Here is a 19,631-nt window from a genome sequence, read left to right on the forward strand (position 1 = left end):
GTTGCATGGATACTAACCTGGTCCATTGGTTCGATAGTCGGGCCTCACTTTGCTGCGCAATTAATATTGGGCAATGGGGCATTCATTGTCTGTGAGCCCATCTCGCCCCGTCACTTCCGCGGCATCGTGCAGTAGCTAGAACTCAGCGTACAGTAGCTTCCCAGCGAATTGACTTTGCTTTGTGACGTGGCAGTACATAATCCACAACAGCCCCAATTGAATTGTTGACTCTTCCGCGAGCTCTTCGTCTAGGTACCTATCCTTTCTCCTGTCTCCTGCTGCCGTCACTGCTCGTGCCTAGGGCAATTTGAGTTCAGGGACATCACAAGAGATGAAAAGCTCAACCATGGTCCCATGTGCCTTCCGCCTTTCCTCACTGGCGGGCCGTCGCTTAGGCTGCATAAGTCGTCTATGTCGAACTATGAGACACTGTTGGTCCTAGCTTCTTAAGTGTATGGGGATTCGCAAAAGCGATGGGAGGGGACCGAGCGGTCATTTCTGCTGCTGGTTTGGAGGCGAATGTACGAGTGCTGCAGGGGGACGGAAAACATGGTGAAGCGAACTCGACAGGGTCTGAGTACCTATCGGATGCACACAATACTTGGGCAAACGGTCGCTACCTTCCACAGCTTCCGCTGCGCAAGCTTACATGAAAGTAGGCGAGCACGAGCTAGCGTCTAGAAGATTAGATGGTACAATTCTTGGGAGTTCAAGGTATAATGCAATGCTCGCATAGCTATGAATCTCTCCAATTATGTACATCTATACAGGAGCGGAGTCATTACGTATCTACGCTAAACAATCATGGCACCATGATCCTCTTTCGAACTCATCTTCCCATACCCAATGCCAATGCAGTAGCTGTAGAGCTGCCCAACGCCATGGAATGCTACAATGCTGTGCCCAAGCTAACCATCCAGACCGGACTCCGAGCTCGATACTCGAAAAAGGCTTCCCCTTTTACTCATCCTCCTCTGGCTTGTTGCTCTCCTTTTGCGGCTTTGCTAATTGCTCTTTCCAAATATCGTTGGCTCTCTTGGAGTCGAGATTGGGGAAGACAAGGTCAAAAACGTCGGCGTACCAACTAGCGGCGTGGCCTTCGATACCTTCTTTGATGTTCTAGTCAAAGGATGTCAGCACTTGCCCACGCGGAGTGATACTTGTTAGCTTTGTACTCACCTGAGGCAACTCCAGCCAGTCGGACGTATTGTCGGCGGGGAAGATGATCGTCTTCGCCCCAGCGCGTCGAGCGGCCACTGTTTTCTCTCGCAACCCTCCAATACGCAAAACCTTGCCTGTAACGGTCAATTCGCCGGTCATTGCTATCGTAGGGTCCAGCGGCTTGTCCAATGCGAGCGATAGCAGTGATGTCGCCATCGTGATACCAGCAGACGGCCCGTCTTTCTGGACAGCGCCTTCGGGGCAGTGTAAATGAACTTTGGCTTTCTCGAAGAATTTGTTCTCGGGAAACAGCCTCGCCAGCACAGATTTGGCGAACGAGTAGGCAATGACCGTAGACTCCTTCATGACGTTCTTCAGATTTCCCGTTCGCTCTAGACCCGGTCGTGACGCAGCATTTAGGGCATTCTCCAGGATTGATTCAACGTACAAGGCGGCACCGCCCATACTAGTCCAAGCGAGCCCCATTGCCACACCTGACGGCGTTGTTTCGTAGAGCCGATCGGATGTGAAGACAGGAGGACCAACGTAGTCCTTGAGATTCTGGCGGTCAATGCTCACGTGGACACCGTCTGGTACCTTCATCTGCTTCCGAGGTGTAGGGGTTGTCTCTTTCTCGATGGCCCCCGGGGTCTCTTTGACGTCAGATTCATCCTTCTTCGACTCTGCTTGGGCAGCTTTGCCTTCTTCTGTCAATCCCTTGTCTTCTGAGAAGACATCCTCACCAAGGTCTTGGATGATGTTCAGCGCTGACTTGCGATAGACCTTCTCAATCTGCTTCTTCAGATTGCGTACTCCACTTTCGCGGCAATACTTGTTGATAAGCTCCTCGATGGCGTCTTTGTTCAACGCTACATCCACGTCCTTGAGACCGCTCAAGTCTTTGGCAGCTGGAGCCAAGAACCTTTCTGCGATCGCCATCTTCTCATCAGCGACGTACCCGGACAATTCGATCAGCTCCATCCTGTCAAGCAGCGGTCGTGGTATCGTGTCCGTCATATTAGCAGTACACACAAAGAGGACTTTGGAGAGATCGACAGGGACGTCCATGTAGTGGTCGAGGAAAGAGTTGTTCTGCTCTGGATCCAGTAGCTCAAGTAGAGCAGAAGAAGGATCGCCTCGATGATCTCTGCCAATCTTATCAACCTCGTCAATAAGAATCAGAGGGTTTTCTGTTTGACATTTTTTGAGTGCTTGAATGATGCGACCTGGGAGCGCGCCGACATATGTCCGTCGATGACCCTTGATTTCAGCGACGTCTGTGAGACCTCCAACACTGAATCGGTAGTATTGCCGATTCAGCGCTCGAGCAATTGACTTTCCCACACTGGTTTTCCCAACTCCCGGAGGCCCAACGAGGCATAAAATCTTGCCTTCGACGGTACCTTTGAGCTTGCCTACGGCAATGAATTCGAGAATACGGTCCTTTACGTCCTTTAATCCATGATGATCCTCATCCAGTACCGTCATTGCGTTCTTGATACCAAAGTTTTCGGCGCTCTGTTGGCCCCAAGGTATCTGGGTCAGCCAGTCCAGATAGTTTCTAGTGACATTAAACTCTGATGCCGCGGGTTCTAGATGAGCCAGCTTGCTCAACTCTTCATCGAAAACTTTCTTGACTGCTTCTGGCATTGCCAGCTTACTGCCCTTCTCTCTGAATTTCTCGACCATTTTCTCTTTGCCATCTGATTCGATACCCAGCTCTCGACGAATTCCTTTCATTTGCTCCATAAGCCAATACTCTCTTTGCCGCTTCTGTATCTTGTTCTCTACATCTTTCGAGATCTTGCTTTGGAGTTGCGCGTTCATCAACTCCTTTTTCAATACCATCAAAGCTTTCTGCAGCCGCTCCTCAATATTCATGGTCTCCAGCACGTCTTGTAGTTCTCGGACTTCGCCCGTCGACACCGCTCCAGCAAAGTCCGCCAACTTCGCTGGATCCTCGTGAACGTTCCCGGCAGATTGAGTCAAGGCAAATGTGGAGATCTGATCCCTGAAGAGGTGGTTGAGTTGCGCCACCTCCCTAAACACACTGACAATCTCGCTGGTCACAGCTCTCAATACAGGGCTTTTCGCATCATACTTCTGTTCCGGTATGTTATCAACATCGACCATGCTGACGCGATAATCACGGAGGAAAGACGTCGGCTCGTATGGCTGGACTTCTTTAGACTGTGGAGGTGTACTCGATTCCTCAAAACTCGCAACCACATCGCCTGATTTCTCCGACGAGCCTTGCTCCTTCGACGATGGGTCCTTGACATCCTTTAGGTCTATGGCCACAGGACCAGCCGGCACGCTCGCAGGCCTTGGGGGGATCAACTTTGACATCCTGATTCTCCGGTGAGGATAGAGGACGACCGTAAGACTGTCGGTCTCTCCATTAACAGGGAACGCACTGGTAATTTGTGCAAAGACTCCGATGTCGTGTACATCTTCCCTATTCTCTATTATGTCCTTGTCTGCAGTCTCGTCCTTGGACAAAAAAACACCAACGTATGGCTGCCCCCGCCGAAATGCCTCTTGGATAGCAGCTGCAACATTCCGGTCTCGGACAGTAAGAGCTTTGTAGAATCCTGGAAACAATGGCCTTTGGGCTATGGGTATAGCCATCACTTGGGGATAAATATCTGGAACGCTGGGTTTCTGGATTGCTCGCTCTGTAGATGTCTTCTTTCCACCTGGTTTGCTACCATCTCCGCCCCCGGAGCCAGATTCACCACCACTCCCCGCACCACTGCTGCCTTTTGCATCACTAAGAGTCGTGCTAGACGTGCCGGAAGATTCTTGTCCTTTCCTTGCTTCCGACGATTCTTCAACATTGCCCTCTGCCTGATCTGTTCCCTTCTGTTCTTCTGGCTGGTTCTTGTCCTCTTTTCTGACAGGTATAGGATTGGGCCCATCGTCAGGTGCACGATCTTTTCTTCTTGGTATTGAAGTTGTGAGGCGGCGAACGTGGGTTGAAGGGAGAGATGTTACTAGACGATTCGTATGAAAGCTGGATATTTGACGTGATAGAAGAGAATATGATATGTATGTGGAAGATTGTCGTGCTATTATATGGTACCTAAGGGCACTATTGCGAGTACTGCGTAGAGTGGTCCTCCACGGCAACATTTGGCCACAAACCATACTGCGAGGGTTTCAGACGCAGCAAATTCGTTGAGGGTACAAAAGCTGTCTAGGGATTGATTGACGGACGGGCCTGATCAAACATCTAAGGAGTCTGTCAGCTTCAAGCCCTCTGCATAAGTATGTGGCGATTCAAATGGTGATCTGAAATGTCGAAATGATGATATGCTCTGCCCCGGAGGTTAGGAGAAAGGTTTGGCCGTTGCCACTCAAATCCCGACATTCCGTGCGAGGGTGGTCAATCTTTGCACTTCCTAAGACCTCAAAACTACCTACCTTATACACTGTAGACATCTAAAACAACCTACCGCATACGTGGACCAGCTTCGTTTCGAGAGCAGATTTCCAGGGTTCACCCAGTGGCTGTCCACCTTTCTGCTGCTCAGATGAACTATGCCTCACAAGCGGCTAATATCACGCTGTTGGAGAAGCACAGTGCTCAGTGGTAGCAGCAGTGGATGGCCCCTTAGGAAACGTATTCCATTGGATCTGGGAGCCAAAGGGTTGTCAAGAACATGAGTGCCCAGGTAATCGGCAATTGAACAAGCCGTATAGGCATCAAATGGACGTCTCTGTTCTGTAGCTGAGCTCGATGTTGTCACACTCCTATGCTTCTTGATCTCAATATATTCTTGTTGAGCGTGTTCGTTATGACGAGAAAAATTTCGGCGACTGTACCAATTGTATGGGCGTCGAAAGGGCGTATCAATTGTGTAGGTAAGCTTGAAACTGCTGTTGCTCTGTTCTCAAAATGTGCTTGTTGAGCGCTTTCATTGCAGGGAACAGAATGTTCTGCCCTCTTTGACACGCCTGTCTTCCAATCACGGAATACTTAGCGTGGATCAGAGCCGACGGCACAAGAGCTCCGCTTTCGACTTCTGCACATCAACAAAGCTTCTTCTGCTCTCTCAATTGCCAAAGCAACCATCGAACATACGTCTCACCGTTCAACAGTTTACTTCGTCTTACATATTCTACGATTGCAGCCATGCCAAAGAAGGAGTATTCCCTCTTACTCGATGAAGCTGTGTATGCAGACATGGTCCAGTATCATTACGATTCTTCCCGATGGATGGACTTGCAGCACGTCCGGGCGGAAGCAGCCAGGATCCCGCGTAGCAGCAAGAAACTGGAGGAGTTGTGCAGAAAGGGAGCAATTGAAGTCGGCGACACATGGACGATGAGGAAGACCGACAGGGATGGCAATGTAATCGCCTTCAGTGCTACGGTGAGTAAACAGTGCTTAGTGTTGCCATCAATAGCTAATACAGGCTATTGGTCTTTCACAGATCGAAGCACTTGACATATACTCGATCCCCATGATGAGGACAAACGGGCAGCTAAATGGCAACACATGGCCTTGCATAGGACCCAGTGATTTCGATCAAACCATGGTTCGAGCCCACTCCGGAGTTAATAGATCCTTCCGCAACACGTGGGATATCATTTCAGTGACAAGGAATAACCAGGAGCTTGGTAGTCTCCACTTGTGTCGTCAGTGTCTCCAGCTCTGGGAGGACGAGATGGAGAAGTGGGGATGCAATGGTTTGGGCGAGAGTGTGGGCGACCGATGGTTAGTGTCCGCACAGACGCCTTATTCCTCTATAAAGCTCACCGAAGTTAGCTGAACTACGAGCCTAAAAGATCACCGCAACGTACAATCCAAGGAAGCGGATTCGAGCTGGCCTGATGCACTGAATAGCAGACTGTGGGTACATCGAGCGTTAGGATTCCCATCTGAGAGACTGCCTTTTCAACAGTACTGCGGATATTGGAGTCGCTATGTCAACACGTCTTCATCCGCTCGGGGCTTTCCTCTGCACTTGGAGCTGTCAATGCTACAGATTGATTTGGTTGTAACGACCTAACTACCAGGCGAATTCCATGAGTAGTACGCGTTGGTCGCGCCTGCTAGATCAGGAACTTTACGGAGATCAGAGGGCCCTATGGCTCTTCTTTCTAATGGAGAACTACTATCCTTTGAGTCCCCTTAGTCTTACAGCCTTCAACACCTTTACGCATTTTTCCTAACTCCACTATCACAGGCTCTCATTATGTAACTTTACTTTAATGTCCCAAGCGCGTGAATTATATTAATCATGCCATCCCTCAATCGCCCAAACGCTCCAGACCGTCTTCCAAGCTCTGATTTCGGCAACCTTTTTGGTAGACCTCGCGCGGTTCGTCGCTCAGATTTTGCTAGCCCGACCAGTACTCCTTCCCCATTAACCACTCCAAGCAACTACATTGCTGCGCAGCGTCGAGCGCTCCGAAGCTCCGAAAGTGCAAATTCGAGTCCGGCCTCAAACACACCATTGGCGTCTCCGTCTCCTTTTGTTGCGCGCCAACGGCCGAAACAAGCAGAGAGGCGAAGCTACCATTCGGATGTCAGTGCCACATCGCCTCGAGAAACCAGCAACGTTTCTTCGCCCTCTAGCGAAGTTCCCCTCATCATCGAAGAAGGGCCTGCCCCACCAAGAAATAGAACTGCCTCTGAATCATCATCAATTAGCTTGCGAACGCGAAGGCTTCTGGGCTTACCCGATACTCGCATCACTCCCGGTGCTGGAGGCGAGCAGCCCCCAAGCAAGGCAAGAATTGGCTTCAAATGGAAGCGCGAGTTCTCAGGCCGTTGGCTTGAGATTCGAATCGGGCGCCGGGAACAGTCTGCTGAGCATTCAGTGCAAGCCTCTGGAGAAGCAACTCCTGTTCCCTTAGGCCAGCGCTCAGCAATCACTCTTCCTCTCAGCCGAGGTTCGACAAGTACAGATCTTGATGGCCGTGATCGGTCATTCAATGCAGCAAGCGAGCAACGCCTGCTACCTGAAAGCCGGGATTCCTTGCATTATGCTACCCTCACACCCAAAGAAGGTCTCTACTGCCGGACAAAGCGCGCCTTGGGCCTCAAGCACGGCCCTACAGACCCTGACATCTCTGAATCCCAAGAGAGAAGCTCTACAGACAATCTACTCGACCGAGTCTCAAGTACACTGCGGGTTTTGCCGGATAGAAGGACGCCCTCGCCAGGCTCAACAAACAGCGTCAGTAACCTGTCCATCGCCGCTCCACGCTGGCAACGCATCGTGAGCCGCCACGGCAAAGTAGGACTTTCCACTTCCAGTTCCATTCGCGGAATCCTGATGGGGAAGCCACCAATCCACACCCCAGAGCCCGAAGCGATGTACACAGGCTCCGACTCCAACAAATACGTCGCCGTAGACCTGACGGAAGAGGGCGTGGCCTTCCTACCCTCCGAAGCCCACAGGATCCACACACCGCCACTGCCGACCGACACAAGGAGCGCCGGCATCGGAAAAACGAGAGGCTTCTTCTTCGACTACAACGTACCACCCACCCCAGGCTTTCCTGATCCACCGGCGGAGGCAAACGCACGAGTAGGCGGGCCGCGCAGGGATAGCGATTGGTACAGGGTCAAGATGCATGCCATCGAAGCGGACTCGATAACTCGGGAGCAGCTTGCAGTCAGCGTGCCGGAGCATTTGCCCAACAGTCCGTTGTGTCCGAGGCATCCGAAGCACAAGTCTGGAGGGACAGGCGAGTGTCCATACCATGGGCGGAACCCGTCTTTGCCAAAAGAAACCGATGCATCAATTCCAAAACTCTCACCGTCTGAGCATTGGTGGTAAGCAAGGTAGACGAGTGATGTGCTACGATCTGCTTCGTGGGATGGTTTTCCTTAAGCTTTGGGGTGGATTCAAGGCGCTTGAGCTTCAGTAAATGTAGTATTCTATTCTATTTGGCGAGATCATCTTCATTCGAAAGTGAGTCATTGCTCGCGATTACAAAGAAGACACAAAGGCTCCATCGTTTTGCTAGCCATCCGTCATCTAAATTGTAACCTACATTCTTCTTCTCCAAAAGCTCTACAACTTGCTCTTCCCATCCTGTCCACCGACTACCATCGACCCACCCTTCCCCAACCATCCCACCGCGTCCGTAACCATCTCATCCACAATAGCCTTTGCGCTCTTCTTTTCATTGACCACAGCGGCCGCCTTGCCCATCAAGAACGGCCGAGCATTATCCATCGTATCATCGTCGATGTCATCTCCGAGGGTTTCGAAATCATGCTCCACGGGAATGGTGCCCTTGGATGTAAGTTCCTTGATCTCGGAGGCGCGGTTCTCCTCCCAGTTCTGGATGTAGGGGTTCATGCGGACGCGCAGGGGTCGACCGGTGAAGATGATGGTCCTCACATTGTCGTCAAAGCCGGATGTCTGAACAGCTTCTTGATGCGCCTTGGGCGCACCGGCTTCTTCCGACAGAACAAACCTGGTGCCGATCCAGACAGCACTCGCCCCTAACATCAGTGCCGCTGCGAGACTCTGTCCGTTAAAGAGGCCTCCGGCCGCGACAACCTGCACCTGATCCCCCGTCATCGGGCTCTTCTTCCCTTTCACCATCTGCGCCACCGTCGGGATCAAAATCGAAGTAGGCACGTCACCCGTGTGTCCGCCTCCCTCACCGCCCTGGGCGCAGATCATATCGACGCCTACATCGAGGCATTTCTGCACGTGCTTTGGGTGCCCGATCATGTTCATGTAGAGAATTCCGGCTTTATGCAGGCGTTGGACAACGTGGACTGGGGGCACGCCGACGGCGGAGACGAAGAGTTTAGCGCCGGAATCGATTATGATGGTTACTAATTCGTCCAGTTTCCCTTTTGTGTAGTCGTAGCTTCAAATACGATAGAATCAGCATTGCTGGTAGAAGGCGAGGCTGGGATTCTGTTGGCAAAGAGAATGGGGCAGGATTCAAACGTACTTGGTCTTCCTGGCACTACCACCAACCTGCGGGATCAAAAGGTCCACACCAAATGGTGCATTCTTGTCTTTCAAGAAACCCTTCAGCTCGGCAATCTGCTCCCGCAGCATATCTGGCGTGTAGCCGACGCCTCCAATGACGCCGAGACCGCCAGCGTTAGTGACTGCAGCTGCGAGTTTTGGACCTGCGGCTACGTTCATGCCGGCAAGCATGACAGGGTGGTTGATTTTGAGGAGGTCGGTGACCGTTGTTCGGAGTTGCTCTGGGAGGAGTGTCAGTCTTCGAGTTGCGGGGGAGAATGGGGGTGGGGGGACACCAAAGGCTTGACCTACGTGGAGACGCCATGTTGAGTGAGTGGTATTCTACTGATGGGCGTATGTATTTTGTTATAGGTAGTGGAGATCAGGATATGTTGGGAGAGGAAGAAAGAAGGGAGCGAGATGATGAAGCAGTGGACAATGCTCTGAGTAATGTAAAGTAAGTAAGATCTGGTAGATGCCGAGGTATGTTTTTGCGGGGCCGGCGCTACTTTATTGGCGCTGGAAACTGCAATAGGGAATTCGTGACGATGCTGAGTTGGGGACCCGTCTGGTGACACGAACGATCTTGCGAAGAGAAGAGTAGCTATAAACTTATCAACTTTCCCATGATGCATCATGCATCATGGTGTACTTCTTTCCACATGTGCTTCATCTCTCCCTGTACTTAGACGGTTACAATTCGGCCGTTGTCTGCTGAGTCATGTTCCTATCCAACGTGCTAAGACATACCATTGGAGGTTTTCGCTGAAAAATATTCGTTTAGATTCGAGGTATGCGTGGATGGCATTGGCGTGTGAATTTTCCAGAGGAGATCTGATTTGGTCCAATAGTCGCTTTGGCCCTCGAGCCAATCCCAATTTCTACAGAACAGATGTTCATGTGCATTCACCCCCAGGCTGCTACTACGTTTCGGACTTCCGTAAAAGGACTGCGGAAGTGCTCAATGTCGTGTCATTGGTGCGAACGCATGCCACGCCTTTCTGCTCGATCCATGACATCACAGAGAGCCTTGCTTCCGATCTCCTAGCCACGTATCCTGCAGCTCTGGAGACCCTTATCGTCTTCCAACCAGATATCCGAAAAAATTTCAAAATTGAAAACCTCATTGGAGCAGAGTGCAGTTTTTCCAAAGTCAATCCTCGCAGCAAACGTCTTACTGCTGAGCAGAACAGCATATACCGAGTCACCACCGAGTGGCACTTGCCGAGTCCACCGCAATCGGGATATGTGATCTTGCTAGTATTACAGACCGTAGAGCGCAGTGTATCGACAGTTTACGGTCACTTGGAACTTACCAGCTCTCGTTCGAGTCTCACTCATGTACATCCAACGTTCGGCCTTCATGAGGAGGTAGCAAGATTTGCCGAACAGCTTCAAAGTGACAGAGCAGAAGGTGCGGCACTTTTGCTTGCGCAGTGTTTATTCCACCTGGCCGATAAACAATCTCCATGCAAACGCCTTCAAAATGTTCGTGTGGCGATGAGAGAAGTATCGCCGCTGATGGAGGGACCCCGGACCAAAAGAGAAGCAATGGTCGAAAGGTTAAAAAAAAGATTCGACAACGATTATGCTACCAGTTGTAGCGTACACCTTGAACGTCATGAATACGAGCGATCTCAGCGTAGCTTGCTCAGCAGCGATGTTCAAGATGGACGGCACCGAGTCTACCTCGCACTTGGAAGCAATCTAGGCAATCGCGTCGAGATGATCGAGTCGGCCGTCCGACAGATGAGTGATCGAGGGATCACTGTACTTCGAACGAGTGCTCTATATGAAACCAAACCAATGTATTTAGAGAACCAGCAATCATTCATCAACGGTGCTTGCGAGGTATGTAGCACTGATGCGAAATTCCGTCCAAGGTAGTGTTGACATGACTAGATTGAAACATCGCTAAGCCCATTGGGGTTACTAGACCAACTAAAGCTGATCGAACATGATCTTGGAAGAGTGAAAACTGTAGAGAATGGACCTCGGACCATCGACTTGGATATTTTGCTGTACGACGAAGAGCGGGTGGAGAACTTACGTCTCTCTATACCCCATAAGAGAATGCTTGAACGTGAATTTGTTCTTCGGCCTCTATGCGAGTAAGTCAAGATGCCATGCATCGAAATGTTGGATAATTGACTGTATCCTTAGTCTCATACCCAATTCCATTCCACCTACGCCTGATTCGATCGCTACATATCAAGATATCCTCGAACAACTGCCCGAATCTACAGATCCGCTATCAGCTATGACCCCACTGTCAGATTATCTCCCTCCGATACGAAATCAATCCCCGACACGGCCCACCCATCTTATGGCCATATTGAATCTGACCCCTGACTCCTTCTCTGATGGCGGTCTCCACTCAACCGCAGATCCTATACCACTCTTGGATACTCTGCGTTCCTACACAAACCAACGGCATCCTGTCACCATCCTCGATGTTGGTGGTCAGTCGACTCGCCCCCATGCCCCTCAAATATCCCCGGACGAAGAACTCTCCCGGATCCTGCCCACCATCGAAGCAATTCGCTCCGACCCTTCCTTCCAAACGATGGCAATCTCCATAGACACCTACCGCGCGTCCGTGGCGGCTGAAGCAATCAAGGCAGGTGCGGATATCATCAATGACGTCTCATCTGGCCAGCTAGACCCAGAAATGCTGCCTACAATAGCAAAGCTTGGCTGCACATGCATCTTAATGCACATGCGCGGCACCCCTGAGACAATGAACACCTTGATTTCTTACCCGGACGGCGTGATTAACGGAGTCGGTAACGAACTTCTGGAGCGTGTCCGCGACGCCGAGAAAGCGGGTATCCGCCGATGGCGCATAATGCTTGATCCTGGAATAGGCTTCGCGAAGACGCAAGCCCAGAGTTTGGAGCTGCTCCGCAGATTTTCAGAACTGAGAGACTTTGAAGGCCTCAGGGGCTTCCCTTGGGTTGTTGGTGCCAGCAGGAAAGGGTTTATTGGGAAGATCACTGGGGTGCAGGATGCAAAGGAGAGAAAATGGGGCACCGCAACGACTGTCGCCGCGGCGATACAAGGAGGAGCTGACATCGTGCGGGTACACGATGTGAGTGAGATGGGGCAGGTGGTGGCGATGGCGGATGCCATTTGGAGGGTCTGATCACGACTTGGACAGCATTTGCAAAACGGGACGGCTGCATCCAGAGTGTTTGATGAAGGATCTTGGGTAAAATAATGGCTGTATGAGTGATGAGATTTTCGGTTTCAGCCAGCGCTGGCTACATTGTTGAGGTGTCTGGTCGTTTTATCTGTAATGAGTACTCAACATAATACTGCATACTCAAGAAAGCATTCTAAGCTCTTGGTATCAGACAATCTCCAAGGAAATAATGAACACTACAATTGCCCCTTCTCCCATCAGCGAGCCTGACTACATTAGCACAGCAGAATCGGAGGCCGTGAACTTTTTCGGGTCACCGTCTACATGAATCTGCGTGAAAACAAACGACGATAGTAAAAGCAAACGCAATTCCCCAGTATTTCTCACATTTACGAAACCATCGCTCCCTCGACTCCCCTGGAGCTTAGACCGAGAGCAAGCTCTTGACTGTCGGCACGCTCGATGATTCCAGATCTCCTCATGCAAGCAGAGCGGCTTCCGTCTCCCCAAACGCGACTCGAGAAGATGATCTTCTATACGTTTACGGATAGAATTATAATAATGAATCGTGATTATTAATACGATTGGTGATCGATGAGCAACACAAGCACGGCTCCGTCGTTTTCCCTACCACCCTATATCCTATCCGAAAAAAAAAACATAGACTCGTATGCTGCACTATCTCTTTGCTTCGAAGTGCGATACAGAGCCGGCCTGCAAACGTGAAAGAACCAATCGTACGCACTCCTTTATATCGTTAAAAAGAAAACCCACATTCAAAATGCGAACCCATCGATAAGCCAACTAGTCCTTCTCATCCCCAAAGAAGTCATCCAATCCATCAACACCACCCCGATCGGACTCCACATCAGAGTCCGAGTCACCTCCGAGAGCACTGCTGAAGTCGCCAATACCTCCATCTCCCGAGTTCTGGAATCGGATCGGAGCCGTCTTGCGGAGCTCGAAGGGCGGTGGCGGCGGTGAAGAAGCCTGCGCAGAGGGCTAGGAGAACGGTGGAGCGAGCGACCATGGCGGCGTTAGGGTTGGGGTTTTCGGTTGAGGGGCTGTTGGAGGATAGGGTTTGCTTGGGGAAGAAGGGCGGAATGAGAAATAGTTGGCAGAGTACAAGTTGTGGGGACGCTGATTGATGTGTTATGGAGACTTTGCAAGATGCTGGGGAAGTACAAAACAACGAAATTGGAGAAGAAAAGGTTTTACAATGCTTTTTATACTTTGGGGGGGAGATGTGAGCTTGGTCACAGCTCCTGGCTTACCTTCGGCCTACCTCTGAAAACCCCAGCAGACCTGAAGCACGGCGACGCAAGTCAAAACATACATTCTCGACCACTAAAGACGACTCTTACGAAATGAAAGAGCGAAAACATGGTACGGGGAATGTGCATTCCGCGAGGAAGGAAAGTGATTGGGCCACCTGGGAGACGGGAAGTCTGAGGCCAGGGGTACATGATGATCAGTTTTAACAGTATGTTGTACCACGGGTGGAACTCAAATTGGTCAATGATTGTGGCGAGCAGTTGAGATGTTGAAGTCCATCGATCTTTAGATTGCCCATTCGAGGTAATAGAATATAACAGTAGCCAATAAGCTTTGCGGAAAACAGGTCGAGGCCTGACTATAGCGAATGGGCCCCCACAATCGTGCTTTCATGGGGACGCGCGGGAAACTGAACTTTGGGCTCGTACATAGAAACGGCAGAGATAAGTTACACGATGTCAGTGCGCGTCCAGAAAAGGTGCTGCGAGCATTGCAGTGAGTGCTAATGAATCGAAACCCCGGATAGAAGAGGGCAGCAATTACGCCCATTTGGTCCTTCTGCGTTTTCAGTATTAGCTGAGTGCTCACATCTTGATCTTTCTCCAACCAAAAGGCTTATAGGTATTCTACTTGGCAATACCCTCGCCAGATCAGAAAACATCTTTCTGCTTCTTATATGTCGCGGCCAGGCATAGCAGATGTCCACGAATAATGAGAGAGAAATCCGGTTTGGATACACGGATATGTTCTAGGCGCAAGCCTAGAACTGGAGCGCCTTGAATAACCTCCGACAGCAGTGGAAAAAATCACTCCTGAGTTCTGGTGTATGTATACAAATTGATATCGTCACTGCGACTGAATCCCCTTTCGTTGTTAATTTCCTTTCCGAAGTGGTGAATTCGCCAGATCAAGAGCGTCGCACTACGAGTAGCGAAGATTGACTATGTTTGACTCGTCGAACACTTGTTTCCGGGTTATGATGATGGCAAAACTCGAATGTGGTACTTCCATGATGGATCGATAAATTAAGATTCTTTGATGAATGAGCTGCTTTCTTTGTTCGCAAAGAAACTGCGCTTTTTTTAGTCAATCGAAAAGATTCACATAACTGGGCACGGAGGTATGGCTTCCAAAGGACAGTCCCAAGAGTCAAGGCTGCTTGCAGTCCATACGTCGTGATACAGTCTTCGAGACAGTCATAGAGCAGATGGAGAACTTGCAATGGAGGAACTAGTCTCAGTGGTAGTCTCAGAATTCAGACTCTATTTTTGGGGGGGGGCCGGCGGAACATTATATTGCCGAGCCGATTCCGTCATACCCGCAGAAGCATTACGAGATTTCGGCCCGGAAAAAAGCTTTTTCCGACCCACCACTACCACCGGACTAAAGTACGGAGGAACACGCTGATGGGCTTAGCCGAGATCCGGGTAGTGGCCGTGAGTAAGATACCTGAAAAGACTAACTCGTGCCGATCCGCAGCTCTCTGCCAAATTTCAACGTCACCAACGACCCCCTAGCAAACAAACTCTCAATCAGCCTATTCTGCCCCACGGATAAATAAGAAATTACTATGGCTTCAAAAACACCTCAGAGCCTAGTTTTGGGGACCAGCAGCTCATTGCGAGACTCGAACAATTTGATGCAGCAACACATCGATAGCAGCCATTCGCTCCGCTTGCATCCATCATGGTCACAATCACATGCTTCGCCTCGAAGGACGTCAGGTTTCCTGTGAGTCTCACCACCAATGAGAAAATCAGTCAATGGCTGAATAAAATAGACCTCCCTGGACAAGACGGGCTCGGACGCCATGAACCCAGCAGGTGATTACTCGTCAGCCTACTGCATCCTACAAACAGACTCCCCACATACCGGACATGGCATGGTCCTTCTTCCGACCCGCAACGCCCAATTCTAGCTGAATGTTTCCAATACAGACATTCACCATTGGCCGCGGTAACGACATTGTCTGCCTCGCCATTGAGAATCTCGCTACCCGCCTGAAAGGTCGTACTCTAGAGTCATTGACGGCGAACTGGGGTCAAACATGGCGCTACCTCGTCTCGGATTCCCAACTACGCTGGATCGGCCCCGAGAAAGGTGTCATTCATCTCGCCCTCGGCGCCGTCGTCAACGCTCTCTGGGACCTCTGGGCTAAAGTGCTGCAAAAACCCGTCTGGCGAATTGTAGCCGAGATGAGCCCGCAAGAGTTCGTACGCTGTGTAGACTTCCGCTACATCACCGACGCCATCACACCTGAAGAAGCCATTGAGATGTTGTGCAAAGAGGAATCAGGTAAAGCCCAACGACTTCAAGAAGCAGAAAATAACCACGCAGTGCCCGCCTACACCACCTCCGCTGGCTGGCTCGGTTACGGCGAGGACAAAATGGAACGTCTGTTGCAAGAAACACTCGAAGAAGGCTACAAACACTTCAAATTCAAAGTCGGCACCTCCATTTCCTCCGACATCCGCCGCCTCACCATCGCCCGCAATGTTATCGGCTACGACCGCGGCAATATCCTAATGATTGACGCCAATCAAGTCTGGTCCGTACCCGAAGCCATCGCATACATGAAAGAGCTTGCGCCCTTCAAGCCGTGGTTTATCGAAGAGCCTACGAGTCCGGATGATGTCTTGGGGCACAAGGCGATCAGGGAAGCGTTGAAGGAGTATGGGATTGGGGTTGCGACAGGGGAGATGTGTCAGAATCGGGTGGTGTTCAAGCAGTTGTTGATGGGCGGGGCGATTGATATTTGTCAGATTGATGCGTGTAGAATGGGTGGGGTCAATGAGGTTTTGGCTGTTATGCTGATGGCGAAGAAGTATGCATTGTCCCTTTCGCCCCTCATTCTGGACGTGTGTAACGCTTTGAAACCGCAGCGCTGATTGACACATGTGCCAGATTCGACATCCCAATCGTCCCCCACTCCGGCGGCGTGGGTCTACCGTACGTTATAATTTCCGAGGCAATTCTACCCCAAACACGCTATCAGTCGTCAAAGATGTCTCCAGAGTTCTCTGCTCCCAAAACATGTCTCGCGATTCCAGAATCCCTCCCGAAAGAGTAATGCTGACTCCTGAAATCATCAAGTGAATACACTCAGCACCTCAGCACCATCGATTACGTATGTGTTTCCGGCAAGCTCTCGATACTGGAATACGTAGACCATCTGCATGAGCATTTCAACCATCCTGCCGTTATCAAGAACGGGTACTACCAGACTCCTACAGAGCCCGGGTATAGCGTCGAGATGAAGGAGGAGAGTATGGAGAAGTACGGCTTTCCGGGGGAAGAAGGGGGGTTTTGGAGGAGTGAGGAGGCAAGACCTATCTTGGAAGGTGTGAAGATTTAGCATACATCGTATCTTACAGAGAGCACAGAGATGTGCACTTTTAGCTTCATCTGTACAGAGACTCTGAGAGACTGAGAAAACTGCGGCTAGTGTGTTCAAACATGTTGAGAAAGATATCATCGTGCTCAGAGTCAACGGTCGTTGTGGCGTCAATATTGCATTCTTGGCCCGTCCAACATACAAGCATACAATTTATTCTAATGATCTACGCCCTATCTACATCGATTCCTCTTCCCAAGCTCCAGCCACTGACTCAAGCTGCATTCCCGACCAATCTCGCGGACCTATTCGCGCGAGCTCGCAGTCTCCGAGAAGTAACCGTCGAGTTCGCCGTGGCATTCCAACGCTGGACCAAGGGCTCCAAAAGCTTCCTCGCTTTCTTGCTGCCCGGGTTCGGCGCATCGTAGTCGACTGTGAACACACTGACAGAGCTGAAGCATCCACTGTTGACGATGGTAGTCTCACCAGGCAGGGCGCAGTCGCCATTGATACACGTGTTGGCTCCAGCGGGGTGAACCTCGCCATAGCTGAAAAGGCCAGTGGTAGAATCGTAGACGGCAGTATCGACCTCAGCGCCGCCGGTTATGCGCGTTTGGACGAAAGGCGGGTTAACGCAATCGTCATTCGTGAGGGAGGTGATTTCGGGGTAGTTAACGCTGATGCCGTAGCCGAGAGGTAGCAATTGAGACTTGTTTAATCCATTCTTAGCGAGTTGGTTTACGAGTGCGACTGAAAGCTGGGCGTCGACGGTAGCGGGGTCGGGGAAGCCAGAGGGAGTGGTTTTGTTAATCTCTTTGTAGGAGCGCTGGCCGTTGTTGCCACCTGAGAACGCGATGGCTGGGAGGGAACGCTCGACGGCTGCGTAGGTGGCGCCCATTGTGCCGGAGAGGGTGTACAGGAAGGGACCTAGGTTTTGGCCGAAATTGGGCCCAGCCACCAGGAGGTCCGGCTTAGTGCCGTTCCAGTAGTTGGGCACAACATAGTCCAGAGCGAAGAAGGTGCAGGCAGTAGGCGTACCGTTGTAGTACCAGATGTGCGAGTCGTTAGGATCGGTGCCGAAGCTAGGGGCGCCTTTAGGAACGAGGTCGAACTCAGAAGGTGCGGTCAAATTTGCTTCGGTGGTAAAGACTTCGGTGCCTCCTTTTCCGGATTCGTTCGAGACGGGTGCGACGATCCAGGCGTTGTGGCCGGCGACATTGAGAAGGCGGTAAAGTTCGCGAATATTGGCGGAGCCAAAACCATCATCGTTGTTTACGATGATGTTAAGGGCGATGGAAGTGAGGGGAAGGAGGGCAAGGAGCGAGGTCAGGGTGTGGGTGGTTGGGAAACGCATGTTGAGGGAAAGCAGATGCCACAGTGTTTTTCAAGAAGATGTTGGGGAGTGGAATGTGATCTGAATGATTTGTGAGGTGTATTCGCAATATGAATAGAATACTGGAAATGAAGAGGTCTATATACCGTGTGAAGCCCGTGTATGTAGGTAGCGCCAAGTCACACTGAGCCTAATCGAGCTGCGCAGTGTTTCAAAAGAGCTGGAACCGTGACACAAGGCTACCGTCTTGAAGAATCAGGGAGAAACGAGACGTTTGAGCAAGTGGGGATAGCTCCATCTTATGGACTTCCACGTAGGGGGAAAAAAGGACCTAGCCGAGCTACCGTATCGAGCTTCAAGATCGCTTCTGCCTGCACGTTGATCTCATCAACGTCCACAACTGCCGGGTCCATCTCTTCATGAAACCCACAAAGGAAGGTCGCGTGGGTTGCCATAGGAGAGATTGGTCCAAAAGAGCAGGCGAAAACAGGTACCGGGAGGAAATCCTTCAGCTCCTGGTTACGCAAGTTCTGAAGCCCAATGAGGCAGGTGGAAAGAGATTGTGTAGCTAATGAGTCCATGTGTTTTCCCCATAATCTCCCTTATTCCGAATGGAATGTTCGCAGGAATATGGCATTCTATATCATGGTGTCCGAGATCCCATTTGTTCATTGGAGATGGAGAAGAAGATGGCGTTTAGCGCCACCGCGGCAGTCAAAAAACGTGCCGCTGGCGTCTTCGGTATCAGTTGCCAGTGTGGCAATGATGCTTTGTATATTTGCGTTCTTTCCATAAAGGCAAACAGTTAAGCCAACAACCAGCCAGACAACAATGATTTCGCACAGTAGACGTATCTCACTGAATCCTGTAGAGTGGCCCTCACGTGATATGCTTCGAACGGAGGCAATGCTCAGAACGCGCACTCAATGCTGTCCGTCGTCGTCTCTCTCTGCGCTGACCATGCACAAATGCCACTCTTCTATGATGCTATCTCCCCTCTACCACCCTTTCCTCCTCATCTCCCTCACCCTCATCACTGTAGCCCTAAAGCTCGCCTTAAACATCTTTCGCCACCTCTCACTCTTTAATCTCTTCCTCTTCAAGCCCGGTCTTTCATGAAATCGTTGGCGTGACCAGTCCTGCTTGACCTTGTTGACGGAACAAGCAATTTCCAACCCTCTCAAGGCACGCCCGAAATCCACTCCTCTTTCAGGAACCACCTCGATTGTACGTCCAACTGCTGGGCGTGATCGGACTGTGCGAGTGGCCCGCTTAGGCGTCTTCTGAGTATTCTCCAAAGTTCGGTTTGCATCACGGGAGACAATTCTGGGGCTGCCCGCGCTTGTCAGCTCCTGGGAAGGAGGAAACTGCATTTTTCGAAAAATTTCTTGATAATGTTTGTCGGGGGGGCGTGTACGGTTGGATTTT

The 19,631-nt window shown here is 50.9% G+C and overlaps 8 protein-coding genes across 8 annotated transcripts; 4 read left to right on the forward strand and 4 right to left on the reverse strand.

The window, feature by feature from the left end:
• Positions 1-960: 960 nt before the first annotated feature.
• Positions 961-4,311, reverse strand: HO133_009980 (uncharacterized protein; the record flags this gene model as incomplete). Its single annotated transcript, XM_037300836.1, has 2 exons — positions 961-1,119; positions 1,180-4,311. 2 exons carry the CDS (start codon positions 4,309-4,311, stop codon positions 961-963), a joined length of 3,291 nt encoding a protein of 1,096 aa, XP_037153653.1.
• Positions 4,312-5,299: 988 nt separating this feature from the next.
• On the forward strand, positions 5,300-5,939 carry HO133_009981 (uncharacterized protein; the record flags this gene model as incomplete). Its single annotated transcript, XM_037300837.1, has 2 exons — positions 5,300-5,539; positions 5,583-5,939. 2 exons carry the CDS (start codon positions 5,300-5,302, stop codon positions 5,937-5,939), a joined length of 597 nt encoding a protein of 198 aa, XP_037153654.1.
• A 471-nt stretch (positions 5,940-6,410) lies between these two features.
• HO133_009982 (uncharacterized protein) lies at positions 6,411-7,958 on the forward strand (the record flags this gene model as incomplete). Its single annotated transcript, XM_037300838.1, has 1 exon — positions 6,411-7,958. One exon carries the CDS (start codon positions 6,411-6,413, stop codon positions 7,956-7,958), a length of 1,548 nt encoding a protein of 515 aa, XP_037153655.1.
• A 237-nt stretch (positions 7,959-8,195) lies between these two features.
• Positions 8,196-9,441, reverse strand: HO133_009983 (uncharacterized protein; the record flags this gene model as incomplete). Its single annotated transcript, XM_037300839.1, has 3 exons — positions 8,196-9,009; positions 9,097-9,358; positions 9,429-9,441. 3 exons carry the CDS (start codon positions 9,439-9,441, stop codon positions 8,196-8,198), a joined length of 1,089 nt encoding a protein of 362 aa, XP_037153656.1.
• Positions 9,442-10,667: 1,226 nt separating this feature from the next.
• On the forward strand, positions 10,668-12,261 carry HO133_009984 (uncharacterized protein; the record flags this gene model as incomplete). The annotated part of the gene is made up of 3 exons (XM_037300840.1): positions 10,668-10,967; positions 11,019-11,227; positions 11,280-12,261. The coding sequence occupies 3 exons, from the start codon at positions 10,668-10,670 to the stop codon at positions 12,259-12,261; spliced, it is 1,491 nt and encodes a 496-aa protein (XP_037153657.1).
• Positions 12,262-13,065: 804 nt separating this feature from the next.
• HO133_009985 (uncharacterized protein) lies at positions 13,066-13,291 on the reverse strand (the record flags this gene model as incomplete). The annotated part of the gene is made up of 2 exons (XM_037300841.1): positions 13,066-13,263; positions 13,289-13,291. The coding sequence occupies 2 exons, from the start codon at positions 13,289-13,291 to the stop codon at positions 13,066-13,068; spliced, it is 201 nt and encodes a 66-aa protein (XP_037153658.1).
• Positions 13,292-15,222: 1,931 nt separating this feature from the next.
• On the forward strand, positions 15,223-16,891 carry HO133_009986 (uncharacterized protein; the record flags this gene model as incomplete). Its single annotated transcript, XM_037300842.1, has 5 exons — positions 15,223-15,267; positions 15,317-15,421; positions 15,474-16,360; positions 16,441-16,485; positions 16,630-16,891. The coding sequence occupies 5 exons, from the start codon at positions 15,223-15,225 to the stop codon at positions 16,889-16,891; spliced, it is 1,344 nt and encodes a 447-aa protein (XP_037153659.1).
• A 253-nt stretch (positions 16,892-17,144) lies between these two features.
• On the reverse strand, positions 17,145-18,224 carry HO133_009987 (uncharacterized protein; the record flags this gene model as incomplete). Its single annotated transcript, XM_037300843.1, has 1 exon — positions 17,145-18,224. One exon carries the CDS (start codon positions 18,222-18,224, stop codon positions 17,145-17,147), a length of 1,080 nt encoding a protein of 359 aa, XP_037153660.1.
• Between the last annotated feature and the right edge of the window lie 1,407 nt (positions 18,225-19,631).

This window comes from Letharia lupina (genome assembly GCF_014066315.1).
Source record: "Letharia lupina isolate WasteWater1 chromosome Unknown contig_8, whole genome shotgun sequence".
In the NCBI taxonomy this organism is placed as follows: domain Eukaryota; kingdom Fungi; phylum Ascomycota; class Lecanoromycetes; order Lecanorales; family Parmeliaceae; genus Letharia; species Letharia lupina.